The sequence below is a fragment of the Orcinus orca genome, chromosome 11 (genome assembly GCF_937001465.1).
Source record: "Orcinus orca chromosome 11, mOrcOrc1.1, whole genome shotgun sequence".
Lineage (NCBI taxonomy): Eukaryota > Metazoa > Chordata > Mammalia > Artiodactyla > Delphinidae > Orcinus > Orcinus orca.
In genome coordinates, this window is record NC_064569.1 from 50,772,584 (window position 1) to 50,790,969 (window position 18,386).

General features: G+C 41.3%; 1 protein-coding gene across 2 annotated transcripts in view; it reads left to right on the forward strand.

Annotated features, from left to right (window-relative positions):
- Nucleotides 1-18,386, forward strand: part of SRGAP1 (SLIT-ROBO Rho GTPase activating protein 1) — a 274,993-nt gene that overhangs the window by 132,274 nt on the left and 124,333 nt on the right. For both annotated transcript variants that reach the window (XM_004276587.4, XM_033440537.2), the window contains exons 2-3: nucleotides 2,713-2,908; nucleotides 10,302-10,464. In XM_004276587.4, coding sequence (XP_004276635.1) covers nucleotides 2,713-2,908; nucleotides 10,302-10,464 — 359 coding nt within the window. The remainder of the gene's footprint in view (nucleotides 1-2,712; nucleotides 2,909-10,301; nucleotides 10,465-18,386) is intronic.

Consider the following 18,386-nt stretch of genomic DNA (forward strand, 5'->3'; position numbering starts at 1 on the left):
CAGATAATGTGAAATAACAGTTACTCCCTGCAAAATGAGGATGGGATTGTAACTGTTTAAAATACGGTCCTCTGGGGCTTCCCTGGTGGCGCAGTGGTTGAGAGTCCGCTGCCGATGCAGGGGACGCGGGTTCGTGCCCCGGTCCTGGAAGATCCCACATGCCGCGGAGCGGCTGGGCCCGTGAGCCATGGCCGCTGAGCCTGCGCGTCCGGAGCCTGTGCTCCGCAACGGGAGAGGCCACAACAGTGATGAGGCCCGCGTACCCCCAAAAAAATAAAATAAAATAGAGTCCTTCTTCTCAAAACTCCCTAGTTCTTGATTTTAAATCTAAGAATGAGATCCAAGAAGGAAGCCCGTATAATTTTTGTGTACTTCTACAGAAACAAAAAGAACAATGGAATAGTAACTTTACATATTGTTATAAAACCTAAGAATAAAAAGGAAATAGCCTATTCACCACATACTGGATTTAATAAGAAAAGGCAAGAATAAAGCAAGTAATACTTTGACACACCATGAGCTAAGCTTTTAAATAATATACACGTTTTTATAATAAAGGTTTTTTATAATAAAATTTTTAAAAAGGAGGGGGGGAGAAACAAAACAAAACAGAACTCATTGACAGCCAAAGACGTCTGATTTTTTTTTCACTTAGCACAGCAAGATGTGCTAAAATTACTTCATCAAAAAAGACTTCCTGGATGAGAAATGCCCCCACCCTTGATTTTTTTTTTTTTCTTTATGAAACAAAACTAGGTCTGTATTTGTGGGGGGGAGTTTGGCAGACATGCTGATTATAATACTGTATTGAAAAATATTTACTTTGATGGACTAAAAACCAGCTGCTGTTCGTGGTAGTTAAAAGCCTGTAATAATGTCTTCACTTTGGTGTTCACCACACTTTTATGAGATTAATAATAGGATCCCCCAATCTCCAAGTGGAGAAACCAAGAGAGGACGCTTGAGAAATGCTTTCCTATCTTCTCCCGGGACTCCCCCAAAACCATGCTGCTTGGACATGAGCTTATTGAGATCAGAGACCTTGTTTCATAGTTACTGTATCTTCTTTGCCAGGATATAGGCCTGGCACACTGTAGGTACTTAAAACATGTTGCACGGATGAAAGGCAGGCAGAAGCGTTCAATTAATTGACGGACGGACCTGGGTTTGAGGTCCTGCGGGTGCCACTTACAAGCTGAAGTCTCTACATGAAGTATGTCATCTCATCAAACCTCAGTTTCCTCTTTGCAAAATGAGGATAATACTAGTATCCACTTCATTAGGGTGTAGAACAGCAAGCATTCGATTGTTATTAGCTCTTAAGTTGAGCAAATTTCCTGACTCCTCATTCAGAACTGGATGGCCCTGCTGTTAATGAGCCTGATTACACGTGGTCGAGTATGTGCATACGTACTGTCAGCTCAGTCTCTATTTGAGAAGAAGCATGGGAAGAAATTGAGGAGCTGTTATTCGGACATCAGTTTCTTAAACTCCACTGAATTAGATTCAGCCCTCACTTTTAGGGAATCATGCACCCGACACTGGGAAGGATGAAATAAAGAAGTTTTCCAGTATGAATATTCTTGTCTTTGGATGTTAGCCCTGAGTCTCAGAACAAAAACAAGTCAGTAGTTAATAGTTACTGTATCTTATTTTCCAAAACACACATGGATCATTGTTACAGTCATTTGCAGATAGTTTTGCATGACACACTTTTGCTTTTGTGTTTCTGCTAAATCACTAAATGACTAACCTTCCCGTTTGTATTAAAATTGTCAAAGGATTCTTTTCAGATAAATGTGTCGATAAGGCTTAGTTTGAGCAATGGGGAAAAAGTGAAAGCCAAGTGAAGAGCTCTTGATCTTGTGATCAGAATAATAAAGTGGAATCCAAGGATTGCCCCATAATGAATGGATTATTTGGATATAAAAGGAAATTATTTTTAGGTGTGGCATTCCTATAAACCCTGAAGCTATGTGTTTTACAAACTAGAAATTTATGCACTAAATAAAAATTACCAGATGTCAGTGTTTGTATGTGCCACTGGCAAAGAAATTGAGAAGGTTCAGAAGTCTGGAAGAAATGATGCTCACTTCTTTGCCATTCAAACTCAGAAAGGATAGTTGAGGTAAAATGCTGTTTAAAAAACTACAGGGTCCTCAGCTACCCAAAGATGTCACGCGTTACAAATTGTTATCTGAAAGGCTTTCATTTTTTTTCCCCTCATGACTCCACGCATGTTTGTGGCATTGCAAATGTAATCCATGTTTCTATTCTAATTTTTTTTTTTTTTTTTTTTTTTGCGGTATGCGGGCCTCTCACCACCGTGGCCTCTCCCGTTGCGGAGCACAGGCTCCGGACGCATAGGCTCAGCGGCCATGGCTCACGGGCCCAAGCTGCTCCGTGGCATGTGGGATCCTCCCGGATCGGGGCACGAACCCGTGTCCCCTGCATCGGCAGGCAGACTCTCAACCACTGCGCCACCAGGGAAGCCCTCTATTCTAATTTATTACATTCTTTCCGGAGGCTTATCTCATTCTTTTACAGGGTCAGCAGATATCTTATTTAAAGACCCAACCTGAGCACAGCAGCCTCGTAAAGGTCCAATACAGAGCTAAATGTATAATAGGATTCATTATTTTTATCTTGCACATACCACCACACCTCAGTAATTTTCATGAAATCATCAAATGGATTCTCTTCTCTCCTTAGAAATTCGAGCTCAACTGGTAGAACAACAGAAATGCCTGGAGCAGCAAACAGAGATGCGAGTTCAGCTTCTGCAGGACCTGCAAGATTTCTTCCGGAAAAAAGCCGAAATTGAGACGGAATATTCTCGGAACCTAGAAAAGTTAGCAGAAAGGTTCATGGCAAAAACAAGAAGCACTAAGGATCATCAACAGTACAAGTAAGAGGGACTTGACTCAAATTCACCTTTCCAAGGGGATATCCTATCTTTTTACCACCCTTATTGGTTTTAGAATTTTCCATTTTTGTCTGAAAAGTTGATTGATATATCCTCATAGATAAAAGCAACCCTCTGCATTTATAATTTATGAGCATAAGTGTATTACATTTTAAACTAATAGTATTCTCTTGACATGTTTCTCTTTCCAGTAAATACACTAAGAGTTGTTGTTTAACACAGGTAGGTATTTGGATGGGCAAATTTTAAATAGCTGATTCTTCAAGCAAATACCTCAAGATTTCTGTATAGTATTCTTACATGAAAATAAGCAGTAAGGGTTGCTTAAATTTATATCCCACCCCCCAGTCATGCTTGTGGTCATTGCAGTTGAGACTGACTTAAAACAAGGGCTTTTGGTAAAATGCGTACAATCTAGCTTAATTAAACCTTACATTAATTGCACAGTTGACCCTTGAAGAACCCAGGAGTTAGGGGCACCAATCCCCTGCACAGTCGAAAGTCCACATACTGCTATCTCTGCCTCAGAAATAAAGGAATTGATAAATGAGTCACCTAAAGGCAGGAAGCTGAAACAGTTATGGACAGATCAGGACTCAAACCCAAGTTCTACATATTGTGATCTCTAACTGAACAGAAACTTTCCCCCGCATCTAGTTAATTTAAGGATGTAATGAAAATAGAGGTACTATGTTTTTTTATATAAATTTATTTTTTATTTTTGGCTGTGCTGGGTCTTCGTTGCTGTGCGCGGGCTTTCTCTAGTTGCGGCAAGCGGGGGCTACTCTTTGTTGCGGTGCATGGGCTTCTCATTGCGGTGGCTTCTCTTGTTGCGGAGCACGGGCTCTAGGCTCACGGGCTTCAGTAGTTGTGGCTCGCGGGCTATAGAGCGCAAGCTCAGTTGAGGCGCACAGGCTTAGTTGCTCCGCGGCATGTGGGATCTTCCCGGACCAGAACTCGAACCCGTGTCCCCTTCATTGGCAGGCAGACTTCTAAGCACTGTGCCACCAGGGAAGTCCCACAGGGACTATATTTATTGAAAAACATCTGTAAGTAGACCTGCACAGTTCAAACCTACGTTCACTGTCAGCTGTAGTTCATTTGTTTAAAAAAAATATACATGCAGGTTTTTCTGATGAGATTTACTTTAGAATTTAAATCTGAGACACAAGTAGGCAGACAACTCCAATAGAGTATACAAGGGCTCTGACGGGGTAGATGCCAGGGACAGACCTGACAGAAATCCATTCTGCAGTGGAGGTGGGGACAGCAGGGTCCAGGAAAGGTCCTGGAAGAAGTGATATGTAAGTGAAGACCCGAAGGACTAGTTGGCCAGTAAAGGGACCAGAGCAAGAGGTTCAGGCAAGGGGAACATCACTCATAAGAGACCAGAAGGGAAGGGGTGTAGGGTAGCTTTGCAGAGCAGAAAGTAGGCCGGTGGGAGTGAGTAGCAAGGTGGTGAGCTGTGTGGCGCCCATTGTACCTTGTGCCAGATCATGGAGGCCTGTGAATCATACCAGGAAGTTTGGACGTTATCCTAAGGGCCTGAGAAGCCTTCGTAGAGTTTTAAGCAGAAAGAAGACCAGCTCACACCTGCATTTTGAGATGATGACAAAGACCGTAGATAGGATTGGGGGCTGGAGGAGGACACAGTCAAGGGCGGGAGACAAGGTGGAGGACCCTCACCATAATTGCATGAACTGTCAACACTGCAGGTAGAAAGAAATAGACTTGTTTAGAAGATACTAAAAAGACCTCCCAGTCTTTCATTTCTGGAAATACAATGAACTAGATAATATGAAAAATACTTGTGCTGTAAAACTCCTGGAAATGCTGACTAAAATATAATAGACATCACTTTAAATGTATAACTGAACTCAGGAAAGTAAGGGAAATTTCCAGGGGCCAAAAAAGGAAAAGGGAATTGAAAACTTGAGTGGTGATTATATCACCCTTTAGTCCCACGTGGGGACAGAAGATGAGGCTAATGCAAGGTAGGGAGCTGGAAGGGAGGACTTCCCCATTGCCAATCCTATTGCACTGCATCACAGCCTAAAGTCAGGAGCAACAGAACTACTATCTCAGTGAACTGGTAGAACAGAAAGCCACTCGCCCACCCACACAGGGGACAACAAGGAGGCCCGTCTGCTCAGCCTGGGCTCCAAATGGAAGGGGGTTGCAGAGAAGCGCATCTTAGCTTTCACTATTGGCTTTACAATTTCATTTTACACCCTTCTGTGGCCTTGGATCCTACATAAAAAGTAGGGTAGGGACTTCCCTGGTGGTGCAATGGTTAAGAATCCGCCTGCCAATGCAGGGGACACGGGTTCGAGCCCTGGTTCGGGAAGATCCCACATGCTGCAGAGCAGCTAAGGCTCTGCGCCACAACTACTGAGCCTGCGCTCCTAGAGCCCATGCTCCACAACAAGAGAAGCCACTGCAATGAGAAGCCCATGCACCACAACGAAGAGTGGCCCCTGCTCGCTGCAACTAGAGAAAGCCCGAGCGCAGCAATGAAGACCCAATGCAGCCAAAAATAAAATTTTAAAAAAAAGAAAGGGTAGGTTTTTAAAGAAACCTCCATACTGTTTTCCACAGTGGCTACACCAATTTACATTCCCACCAACAGTATAGGAGGGTTCCCTTTCCTCCACACCCTCGCCAACATTTGTTATTTGTGTTCTTTTTGATGATGGCCATTCTGACACTACAATGAGGTGGTATCTCATCGTAGTTTTTTTTTTTGTTTGTTTTGTTTATTTATTTATTTTTGGCTGTGTTGGGTCTTCATTCTGTGCATTTATTTTTGGCTGTGTTGGGTCTTCATTTCTCTAGTTGTGGCGAGCGGGGGCTGCTCTTCATCGCGGTGCGCGGGCCTCTCACTGTTGCGGCCTCTCTTGTTGCAGAGCACAGGCTCCAGACGCGCAGGCTCAGTAGTTGTGGCTCACGGGCCCAGTTTCTCCGCGGCATGTGGGATCCTCCCAGACCAGGGCTGGAACCCGTGTCCCCTGCATTGGCAGGCAGATTCTCAACCACTGCGCCACCAAGGAAGCCCTCATCATAGTTTTTTTTTTAAAGAAGATGTTGGGGGTAGGAGTTTATTAATTAATTTATTTTTGTTGTGTTGGATCTTCGTTTCTGTGAGAGGGCTTTCTCTAGTTGTGGCAAGCGGGGGCCACTCTTCATCGCGGTGTGCGGGCCTCTCACTATCGCGGCCTCTCTTTTTGCGGAGCACAGGCTCCAGATGCACAGGCTCAGTACTTGTGGCTTACAGGCCTAGTTGCTCCACAGCATGTGGGATCCTCCCAGACCAGGGCTCGAACCCGTGTCCCCTGAATTAGCAGGCACATTCTCAACCACTGCGCCACCAGGGAAGCCCCCTCATCGTAATTTTGATTTGCATTTCCTTGATGATTAGCAATGTTGAGCATCTTTTCATGTGCCTGTTGGCCATCTGCATTTCCTTTTTCGCAATTCCACTCCTGGGTATATATCAAAAAAAAACAAAAACACTAATTCAAAAAGATACATGCACCCCAATATTCATAGCAGCATTATTTACAATTACCAAGGTATGGAAACAACCTGCGTGTCCCTGAACAGATGAATGGATAAAGAAGCTGTGTTGAATATGCATAATGGAATACTGCTCAGCCATAAAAAAGAATGAAATGTTGCCATTTGCAGCAACATGGATGGACTTGGAGGGTATTATGCTAAGTGAAATCAGTCAGACAAAGACAAATACTGTATGACATCACTTATATGTGGAATCTAAAAAATACAACAAACTGGGCTTCCCTGGTGGCGCAGTGGTTGAGAGTCCGCCTGCCGATGCAGGGGACATGGGTTCGTGCCCCAGTCTGGGAAGATCCCACATGACGTGGAGCGGCTGGGCCCGTGAGCCATGGCCGCTGAGCCTGCGCATCCGGAGCCTGTGCTCTGCAACGGGAGAGGCCACAACAGTGAGAGGCCCACGTACCGCAAAAAAAATAATAAAATAAATACAACAAACTAGTGAATATAAATAAGGAAGAAGCAGACTCACAGATATAGAGAAAAAACTAGTGGTTACCAGTGCAGAGAGGGAAGTGGGGAGGGGCAACCAGGGGTAAGGGATTAAGAGGTACAAACTATTATGTATAAAATAAGCTACAAGGATATATTGTACAACAGGGGGAATACAGCCAATATTTTATAATAACTATAAATGGAGTACAACCTTTAAAAATTGTGAATCACTATATTGTACACCTGTAACTTATATGATATTGTACATCAACTCTACGTCAATAAAAAATTTTTTTCTAACCCTTAAAGAAAAGGTAGGAACTTTTGAAGAAAAAAAGGAAGTAGGGGTCCTTTTGCAGAAGCAAATGCAGAACTATTCTGGGTAGGGAATAGTTTTTTAGTTTTTATTTTTGGGTGACTTTAACCTCTAGTGTTGGTCAGCATAGAAATAAATTTTGGCGATGCTTCCCAGGGTGAGCAAATATCAAATGTGCTTGACAGAGACTGGAGCCAGTACTAGATCCTCATTTATAGAAACTGTCCCTTTTTAAAAGTGATTGCAAATAAGAAGACAGCCCATTTGTACATTCAGTAAATATTTTTGAATGTCTCCTTCTGTGTTCTATACTCGGTAATCTCTTGTGAACTGAAAACATGGATGGACCCATGCACCTTAGTCTGATCCCTGAGTGGGTCAGCTGCCACCTTTTGTTCCTCCTGGTTTTTTCACTAGTTTTCTTCAAAAGGTAGGCAGCTCGGAATTTTCCTTGAGTAAGTTTATTATTGACTACAGAAATGAAGATAAGGTAATAAGTTTACAGAAAGGACAAACCAGGGTTAGGGGGGAATAAATCAAAGACAGCCCTTTAGGAAAGAGTCACACAGACCTGGTTTGAATACTGGCTCTACTGTGTGACTTCCGTCAAATTGCTTAACCTTTCTGAGCCTTGATTTCCTAACTTGTAAAATGAGATTTTGTGACCAGTAAATGAGAAACGTAACAAATTGTTGATGTGATTAATAGCTGACATGGGGTATGCACTCAGTATTCCTTCTCTTCACGAAACAAATGTTAACGCTTTAGCACCTTTACTTTACCAATCATTTAAGCTCTTACTCAGTTTTGGGATGCTTGTTGTGTAGGATAATCCTTGGCCTAAAGTTGCCACAGCATGGTAGAAAGACCAAGGCTTAGATCAGCCTCCCTGGACTCAGAGACTTTCTCTGACACCAGCTTTGGTCTTGAGCAAATCATTGTGCCTTGCTAAAGCTTAAGTTCTCTTATTGATAGAGGGGATACAAAGCACCTCTGCCTTAAGTTGTAGTGGTAAGGATTAGGTAGAGTTAATGTGTGTAAAGTCTTTAGACCAGCCGCTAGATGAAAATCGCTAACTTTACACGGCACTTACTATGAATCTAAGGCATTCTAGTAAGCCCTAAAAATATATATATTAACTCAAATAATCCTCATAATCTTATGAGGTCGGTACTGTTGCTTTACCCATTTTACAAATGAAGTAACGGAGGCACAGAGAGGTTTAAATAATTTGGCCAAGATCTCCTAGGTAATTGTTCCGGGCTTTGAAGCGAGGCAGTATAGATCCATATTCCATGCTCTTGCCTCGTGTGCTCGGTAGGTGCTCAGTAAATGATAGCTTAGCTGCCTCTGTTGTTTTTGTTGTTGTCGATACTGTTATCACTTACTATTAAGGCAATAAAAAGTGTTTGTTCAATGAATGAAATAACATTTATTTAATGCTGACCACAGGCAGGGCCCTGCGGACACAAAAAAGTATGAAATGTTCTCAAAGAACTTATGGGTTACTTCATCATAAAGGATATACAGAAAAGTTAATATAAGATAACGCTTACCTCTTGGGCTGGGCGGCTAGAGAATGTCAGTGGAAAGGCTTCAGTATTCTTCCATAGAACCATTGCCCCTTGCCCAATGGCTTTGAGAGAAAAGGAGGGTTCTTTAGTTTGGGGGTGTAATTCTTAATGTGCCAGCTGGGAGAGTGGGAGGCTTCTTTTCTGGGTATAAGTGCTGGGACCCTAGATCAGGGGTTTCTTCCCTTACACCCATCCATACTTCTGTGGTCTACTTCCTCTTTCTTTAGAGAGGGTTTTGACTGATGCAGGGTTAAATCCTGAATCCGAGGGACGTAAGGGCTGAAAGTCCTTCTTTAATCATTTTTCTAATTTAATTAGTATTCAAAATCATAAATCATCATGAATATTAGGAGGATAACATGTCTGATAAAATAGCACTAGTGGGGGCTTCCCTGGTGGCGCAGTGGTTGGGAGTCCGCCTGCCGATGCAGGGGACACGGGTTCGTGCCCCGGTCCGGGAAGATCCCACATGCCGCGGAGCGGCTGGGTCCGTGAGCCATAGCCGCTGAGCCAGCGCGTCTGGAGCCTGTGCTCCGCAGCGGGAGAGGCCACAACAGTGAGAGACCCCCATAACGCAAACAAACAAACAAACAAAAAAAAAATAGCACTAGTGTCCCTGAGTTAGGATAAACATTCTGTGCCATTTTAGAGTTAGATTTTTAAAGTAAAAAAACAAACATTGTACTTTTTTTTTTTTTTTAAAGCAGTAATATCCCTGTCGGTCACTGCTTTTGTTTGGAGTTTTTCTTTAAAACTTTTTACAAGCTGCCCTTTGTGGTTTATATTCACATTTCACTTTATTATGTAGAATAAAACAAGGAGTGGTTACAAATCTGAAATAACTTAATGGGTTTAAAAAGGAGATGTGACATGTCATAAGCCAGTAAACTTCTCGGTTCTATTCACAAGCCCTGAGACAATGCTGGAAAGTTCTGCTTCCCAGGAACACTTTTTGGGAGGCTGGAGGTTAAGTATCAGGGGATTAGTAAATCATCGTCACATTTATGTTCCATGGAAAGTATACCTAGCCAAATTTCTTTTCCAACAGCAGACTGGACATTCAGAGCACGCTTTGCGTTCAGTGGCAAACCACAGTCTGTCTGTGACACAGTAGTCAATAGATTTTTATGTAAACATAAACTGCTTTCTTCAATGGGGTGTTTAAAGCTAAAAGCCTGCCTTAGTACTGTATATGTTAGGGTCCCATGCCCTTGTCAGGAGTGTGGGTTTTGACTGGTGTTCTCGGTTCAAGTTTTTTCTTCCAAGCCTAGGGGAGTTGCTGGCTGGGTGCCTTCCCAGCCTGGAAGGCTGTTCTGCTGGCTCCCGAGTGTCTTGCTATGAGCAATGCTCAGAGAAGAAAGAACAGGGACGATGCCCGTCTGTTGTGGCTCCTAGTTTGCCTTGGTGACTTTCCCTTAGCTGATTAGGGCAGCTTTGAACTTGATGGTAATTCTTTCTCTTCTTCACTCCTTAGGAAAGACCAGAACTTGTTGTCTCCAGTGAACTGCTGGTATTTGCTCCTGAACCAAGTGAGACGAGAAAGCAAAGACCACGCAACCTTGAGTGACATCTATCTGAACAATGTGATTATGCGTTTCATGCAGATAAGTGAGGATTCCACCAGGATGTTTAAAAAGGTATCCTCCATCAATCCTGCCAGAGTGTGCTTCCCTATAACCACTGAGCCCATAACCAAGACTGAGAAGGGTCTGCTGCCTTAATGACTTAATTGTATTCAATAAATATTAGGCTCAAAAAATAAATAAATGAACAGGTATTTTAAAGACACAGAACAAAAAGTTAAATCGCTGCTCTCTTGGGAAAATGTTATCACAGTTTTTTTTCTTATTCCCACCAGACTAGCAGCAGAAGCTGTGAGAGAGTGACAGGAAAAAAATTCCCCAGGGCATGGAAAATTCAGTCCCTTACATGCCAGAGAGCTTCCTCCTTCCCAAATCCACTTTAAAAAAAAAAAAAAAAAAAGGAACTGGGCTTTTAAGGCTTCATATCATTGTTACCAGTCTCAGCCAGCTCTCAGCAATTTTTTTTGTTGTTTGGACATCTTTGTTGAGAACAATAACAAAATTGGACCATTTCCTGTGTAGGGAATGCAGCTACTTGCTCAATAAGACTGGCTTTTGGTTTTTATGTTTATAGGACAAGGGTTCTCCACCACCTCCTCAGCTTCATACTCAGGGTGTTTGGTGCCTATACCAATATCTGTACATCTATTCAGTAAGTAATTATTAGTTTCAGAAAGTGGAGGGGGGAAACCACCTTGTAGATTAAAGACATTTATGTTTCAAAGGGACCCCTTAAAACAAAGTTGTGTCATGCAGGCCATCTGGGAAACTTCTTAGTCATGTTTGATGTGTCCACATTAGATTTGATTTCTGACCTAGAAATGGAATTTAGCAAACTCAAAGTTTTCTTTTGCTCTCTTAAATAGGAAAAAAAAAAAGTTTCAAACAAAGGAGAAATTTTTAAAATTTGGAAATAAGAACATATTAAGAGACCACGTAGAGAAATATCCTATGTATCTTAAAACATAGAGATTTTTAAAAAATAGTTTAGACTGAGCCAGGAAAGTAAGTAATTTTCTCGTACGTCGGCCCTTTCTGCCAAGACCTCATTTGGTTCAATGGGCTTTTTGTGTCTTGTCCTCTATGAGTGAGAGATGGTGTCAGGTCTTGGAAAGGTTACTTCGATGAAGAAAAACTAGTCCTCGTACTCAAGGAGGTCACAGTTAATCCAAATTTGTATGACGCTATATGATGCTTCCCAGTCATGGGGATGCTGGCAACCTTTCAGCCAGGGCCTCTGGGACCGGCACCTCAATTGACTTCGTTTATTTATCCATCCAGCAAAACATCTTTAAAATGCCAGGCCAGGAAGCAGAGTTAAAAGACACGTTCCCTGCCTACAAAGAATCCATTACAATAATTAACAGTCACCACAATAAGGGAACACACAACCTGTGGTAGAAACTTGAAGGCTGGAAATCTTAACCCTACTGAGGGGCCAGGATATTCTTCATAGAGGAGGGGACACCTGAAGTGAGACCTGTAGGAGATGGAGGTGGTCATCAAGCAGATGAGAACAATGAACTATTCCAGGTAGAAAGCAGAAGCGTGACACATTCAGGGAAAGGAAAGATTTTGGTGTGACTGGACCAGGGGTTGTATGGGAGTGAGTGATGGGGTGTGAGGCTAGAAAGGACTGTCATATCAAAAGGGACTTTGCATGTCTTGCAAAGCTGTAAGGATTTGTGTTTTGTATGTCAAAGCCAAGGGCTTCATAAAGTTGATGGAAACTTAGGGCTGAGAGTCAAGTGGATTTGGACTTGAATCCCAACTCTTCTGCTTCTGTGATCTTGGGAGATGATTCAAGAGAGTGCTCTCTTCTGTCTAAGGGAGTGGGGAAGGCTGGACTGGCAGAAGGGGAAGGTGAGCCTATGGGAGCTCTGGGGCTGGGATGGCCCTTTGGAGTTTGTCGCCAAGGAGGCCTCGCCTTTGTTTTGCACACATTGGATTTGAGCTGCCCTTGGGGAGGGGCTAAGTAATCTTGGGGTGATGCAGGTCCCCTTGGTGGAGGGTAGTTCCCAAGGGTGATTCCGAGAGAGAGGTCAGCTGTAAGTTTCAACAGCCAGCAGCCAATATTCCCAGTAGTTGGGGAAATATGTTCTTGAAAGAGGGCCTGAGGAAGGTACAGTAAGTACACACACACCATGCCTGCTTGTTTGCTACCTAGAAGTTCTCTTCTTATCCAGATTTTCTGGGACTCAAAGAATTGTAATCCTTGGAAGCTGCCTATTTATAGCAGACTCCTGGTTACTTCAGCATTTAGTGGGGAGAACAGTCTTCTCACCGCTAGCTATTGCTGATAGCTGGAAAGTTAATAGTCATTACAGTGACAGGTATAAAATTCCACTTCCTCAAGCAGACCCAGCAGATGTCATGCCTCACCTTTCCATGTTTTTAAAATTAAGAATAAGAGAGGGTAAGACTGGAGCTTCTTGAGGAGCCAGATCAGCCCACGAGGACACATTTGCCATCTGCAAAGATAGGAAGCCAGGACCCGTATCTGTCAAGTCCAGAGAACTTCATATCCCTTTAGATTAAAAAGCAAGACTAGGCTTTTCTGCTTTTTTTTTTTAAATATATATATCATCAAGCCATCTCCTTCTCCAGCTCTTCTTCCACTGTTATGGTTCCAGAAGCATATTTTTTAGCAAAACAGAAGGAAATGATCAGAACCAGTCTGAATTGACCTTTAGAACTTCTGTGGAGTCCGTAGTGAGCATAATGCTTGTTCTTCTTGGGAGGGGATTTTGCAACTTACTCGTTTTTCAAAAATAACCCCATGTCTGTATGGAGATCCAGTTAGATGCTGGGTGCTTGACAGGTACAGCCTCTTACACAGCTGTGTCGTATTCAGTGTAGTCATTGACCAAGAATCCTTTTACCCAGACTGTTCTATCAAATAAGGAGTTCGGAGCAGGTAATTCTAGGAATGTTTTTGTTTCCAAATGGATATAATAATCAGGAAGACACTTATAGGAATACCTAATTCCAGGCATAGGTACAGGCAACAGCTTCAAGACTTAAATTTTAATCACATCAGAACCAGTTTTAGAAATAGTTGCCTATGCTTGCCAGTTTTCAACGGGTAAAAAAAGGGAAGCTTTAAAAAAATAATAGCCAATTATTCAAGTATCAGCTATTTCAAATTTAGGTCTTTAGAGCTGTAGATGAAGCCTGTTGGTCAGAATAGCATAGTGATTCATCTCTAAGTCTCTGACATCAGATACTTTGTGTATGAATCTTAGTTTCGTCGCTCTTGTTATCTTTGTGGACCTGGGAGTGTTTGTAAACCTCTTAATTCAAGTCTCAGTTTCTGCATCTGTAATAGTAACCTATTTCAGACACCTGTATGGAGATTCATGAGTCCTGCATGGAAAGCCACTTAACCCCAGTGTCTAGATTTAATGCTAATATGGTCTAACTAATTTTTAGCTGTTATCTTTGTTATTATCTATACTGTAAACACTTATTCCTTACACCTGCAATAATTATGTAATGTGAAATTACACCAGACATTATCTTAAATGTGTCCTCATTCTAAAGAGACTATGCAGCACAACTGTGATGAACACCGTCCAGATCATCACGTGGTATTTGTATATCACTTATTAAGAAGTTCCAAACCATGTTTGTAAACAGACTCTGAGAAGTGCTCCAGCATCCTTGCTTGGAGCTGAATTAAAATTTTGGCCCTCACATTTCAACAATTAATGGGAACTTAGGGGATAACACAGTGAATACCTGTGTTGGGCAGCACCCCCTGTGCCTCTCAGGTCCCCCACAGCTATTTCACATAGACAGTCTTAACTTTGAGGCTTCACTGATTTCTTCATTCATTCAACAATGAGTGATTCAACTCCAGACCCTCTGTTAGGTGTGGACAATGTGAGCACAGACAGAGTAGGACTCTGCTTTTACTCTCATACCTTCTGCTTTACTGTTTTAGGAGAAGGTCAGAAATTGGAGACTCCTTGTACACAGGGGTTTTTCATTATCAGTCCTACTGTCCTTCCCAAAGAACAAGAGGCAGTGAGGTGCCTCTTGCCCTGTTCTCCAGCCCTGCCTGCTGGAGTGATGAGATTTTGCCACCTTCTTTCCATTACTCACACTCAAGAGTGGTCTGCATCTGGGTTGGCGCCGCAGCCAGAAATTGTGTGATTTGTATGTTACACATAAAGTAATTAGCGTCAGCAGTCACCATGTAGGAAAGACCACAGCTAGCTTGCAATAATCACTTTATTTAAGCACCTTATCACATGATCTTCTGTATCAAGTTTACGAATGTTAACAGAAGTATGTAGTTTAGAGGGAACACCATAAAATGGCAGCCTTTGAATATGTTAGATTATCTCTGTGTGTTTTAAATTATCTACAAGTCTGTCATTTCCTCATGGATTGTTTTCAAATTATTAATGTTTTTATTCTTAGTTTGCATAAATATGTGTACAAATATAATTTATTTTGTTTCTTCACCAATAATAATGACATAACCCTACCACTTTACTGAATTTTAACTGTGCACCCAGCACCGTGCCCAGCGTTTTTCACACATTAACTCATGCACCCTCACAGCTGCCCAATGAACAGGGATTATAAGCCACATTTCAGGGATGAGGAAACAAAAGGCTCAGATATAATTTGCAGAGCTGGGCTGGCTGGTACGTCTTCTTGTCTTTGCCTGTACGTCTTAGGTAGTTCGTAGTTACTATAACTGTGTTGGTGTTTTTCAGTGGTAACTGGAGATGTTACACAATGCACAGGTTAGAAATTCTGAGATTGGGACACTGTGGGTCTTGGCCCCATTCATTTCTAATGAAAATCCTGAAGAATGATAGTTCTGGATGAGGCAGCAAAATCTGTCAGTCATCCAAGTTATAGGCAGAGATTCAAAGCAGCAGAGACTGGCTGCAAGCCACTGAGAATGACCTCACTTTGGCCTAAATGCCGTAGGTTATCAGATTCAGACTCACAGGAATTAAATTAACCCACTTTTGGTATTGTTGATTGTATGGCCTAATCTGAAAGGAAAGAGAAATTACTAGTAAGATTTGGAAATTTGAGGTCATTTTAAAATTTTTATCAAAACTAATCATATTCTATTTAAATACCCTAGTATGAAAGAAAACAAAGACATTTCATGGGAGAAAAAAAAAAAACACTGTGTTTTCAATTAGGCCATTTAAAATAAGTTAATATTCAAGCAGATGCTTTGAGTTAATAAATGATACTAATCTAGTACAGATCTCTAAGGCTCTAACCTTGTTTTGAAGAAAAAGTCCCTAAGTTTAAAAAAAATCTGAAAACTTTACAGATCTATAAATAAAAGTCTTTCCTATTGTACAAATCTATATAAATCTATATATAAAAAAGAGTCTATTTCTTTTTGAATACAAAAATACATATTCATTGTAGAAATTTAGAAAACACCAAAAAATATAAAAATGGAAATGAGTTACCCATATTAATACTACCTACTGGTAATATTTCTGGCTATATCTTTTCAGCGTTCATATGTATAAGCATACATGTGTACTACACAAATATACATACATATGTATTTTACAAAATTGAGATTTCATTGCAGATAGCCTGGGAACCTGCCCTTTTCATGGAACATATCGTTAGCATTTCCCATGTCTGGAAATAATCTTTTAAAATAGGATACTTCGCGCCTGCATAATGTTTCACTGTCAGCACGACCGTGTTGCTTTTCCCATTGTAGGACATTTAAATCTTTCACACATCTTTGATATTTTTCTTATGCTACATTCCTTGAAGTAGAATTATTAGGCCAGAGGGTGGCATTAGAATTTCATGCTTTGGATGAAACTCTTACTTTCTGCCTTTCTGGAGTAAAGATGGTCATGGCTGTGATTTACCAAGGAGCAATCTGTCCCCTGAAAAATAAACTGACTATTTATTAGCAGAGAGCTACCACATGTGATTTAGTATGCTGATGCAACAGTGGTAAATAATATAACAAGAGGAACTTTTTCAAAGCATTTCAGTGCAGTGTAGCAGAAGAATTAAATGGTATTCTGGTGGCCTCAAGGGACAGCTTAATAATTGATGGGGAGTGGTTAAATAAGTGAGAGTCGTTCAAGCTAATGCTACTAGCTGGTTCTCTTGAGTTTTATCAACCCTATGGTTAGCTCGTTTCTCTAGAAGTAAATCAAAACCAAACTATCGTTTCTTAGAGTGATGCGCTTTTCTGAAATATTTTAGAAACTATTTTAAATTTGTATTTATAAATTGCTTATCAGGATGGCTGGCACATAAATAAATGGCAGTTGTCAGTGCTGCTGTTCTTGCATTTATGTTGTTGCCTTTATTATTTAGTGACAACAGGACATATGTGATTGACCTAGCCATAAATTTAGCTGCTGAGTTACTAGATAAGAGCATTCCCCATCAGTTTAGAGGCTTCATTAAAGACTTTTAAATATGATATTAAGCAGATGTTATGTGTCTGTCTTCCTGGAAAGTGATATAATGTTACAAAACCTGAGGTCAGTGAGGTCAGCTAAGTTGGACGTTTTGTCACACAGCATGATGTAGTAGTTGAACCCATAATTACATTGAGAATGGTTTTCAAAAAGCACTTGAAACTTATTTATGATAAAAAAAAATCTGAAAGTATATAGACCAAAATTATTTTAAATGGGTATCTCTAAGTTACTTTTATTTTCTTCTGTTTGATTATTCGTAATTTCTGATTTTTGTACAATGAACATATTGTATAAGACACAAAGAAAACAATTATTCATTGTAAACTAAAACCTTAAAGAAACTTGGCCCCGAGTACACCAGTCAGTGTTTACCACAAAGAAGTGGGGAACTATATCCAGGAACTAATTCAGCCCTAAAGGCTGTTTATTAATGGAGAATTAGCCTATTCTCCAAGTGCACTTGAAAACTGTGCTTTGAATATACAGTATTCAGGTGCTTAAAATGAAGACGTGAAATCAGGGAACTTCTGAGCAAGATGGCAGCATGCACAAGGGCTGCAACAGCCTTACCTCCCAAGTTCTCTTTGCAATGACTAATCAAATGTACAAATAGGAAAGACTGGAACAGTCCTTTTACCTTCAAGCAGATCCCATACTTCTTTGCTCACTCTATTCGTTCCCACCCTACTCTGAAAGGAAGTCTCTACCCCCATCTCCTTTCCCTAACTTTATTTTTCTCTCCAGCACTTATCCCTTTCTGCCATATTTTGTATTTACTCAGTATTTGTTTACTTTCTGTCTCCCCTCAATTTAAATGTAAGTTTCTGAGGGGGAGGAATCTTGTATTGTTCACTGAAACAGTGACTAGCACATAGTAGGTACTGTGTAAATATTTATTGAATGAATAAATAATGAATACTTACATCTGTATTAGAAACCAGAGGTAAGTGTCAGCCACATAATAGAAATTTCAAGGCATTTCAGAAGACCCAGTATTGACAGGGCTGGATTTAAGCAGCACTATCACATGCTGTCTACTTCCTAAGAGAGAGAAATCAGAGGAGAAATGAGTCATGGCAAGTCTGTGGCAGGGTGGAATAACTAAAGTGCCAGGCTTCTGGCCTGAGGACTGAAAGGGGGTGTCAAAGGGACCAAAAAGTACTAGGGAGATTACAGAGAGGGTGTAGGTTTAAAAAGCAATCTCATGAAGTTCTTTATTAACTCCTGGGCTCTCTCCTGACCTGCACATGCTTGGGTTTGATCTTAAGCAGTATACCTACCAAAGACTTCGGGAGCTGAACTAAGGGATAGACCACTGCCTGGGCTCCAGACTGGCCACTGAATGGTGCATATGCAAGTCAGATCCAAAGAGTGCTACAAAGGTGTTGGCAACAGTATGGATATTGAAACCACACCCTGTAGAAGGCCGGTCAGAATTTGCATCCTGAATTCAATTTGGTTGATTTCCTGATAAAACAAAAATATCAGCATTCTACATGTGGTTTAAATAAAACCCAGAGTCTCATA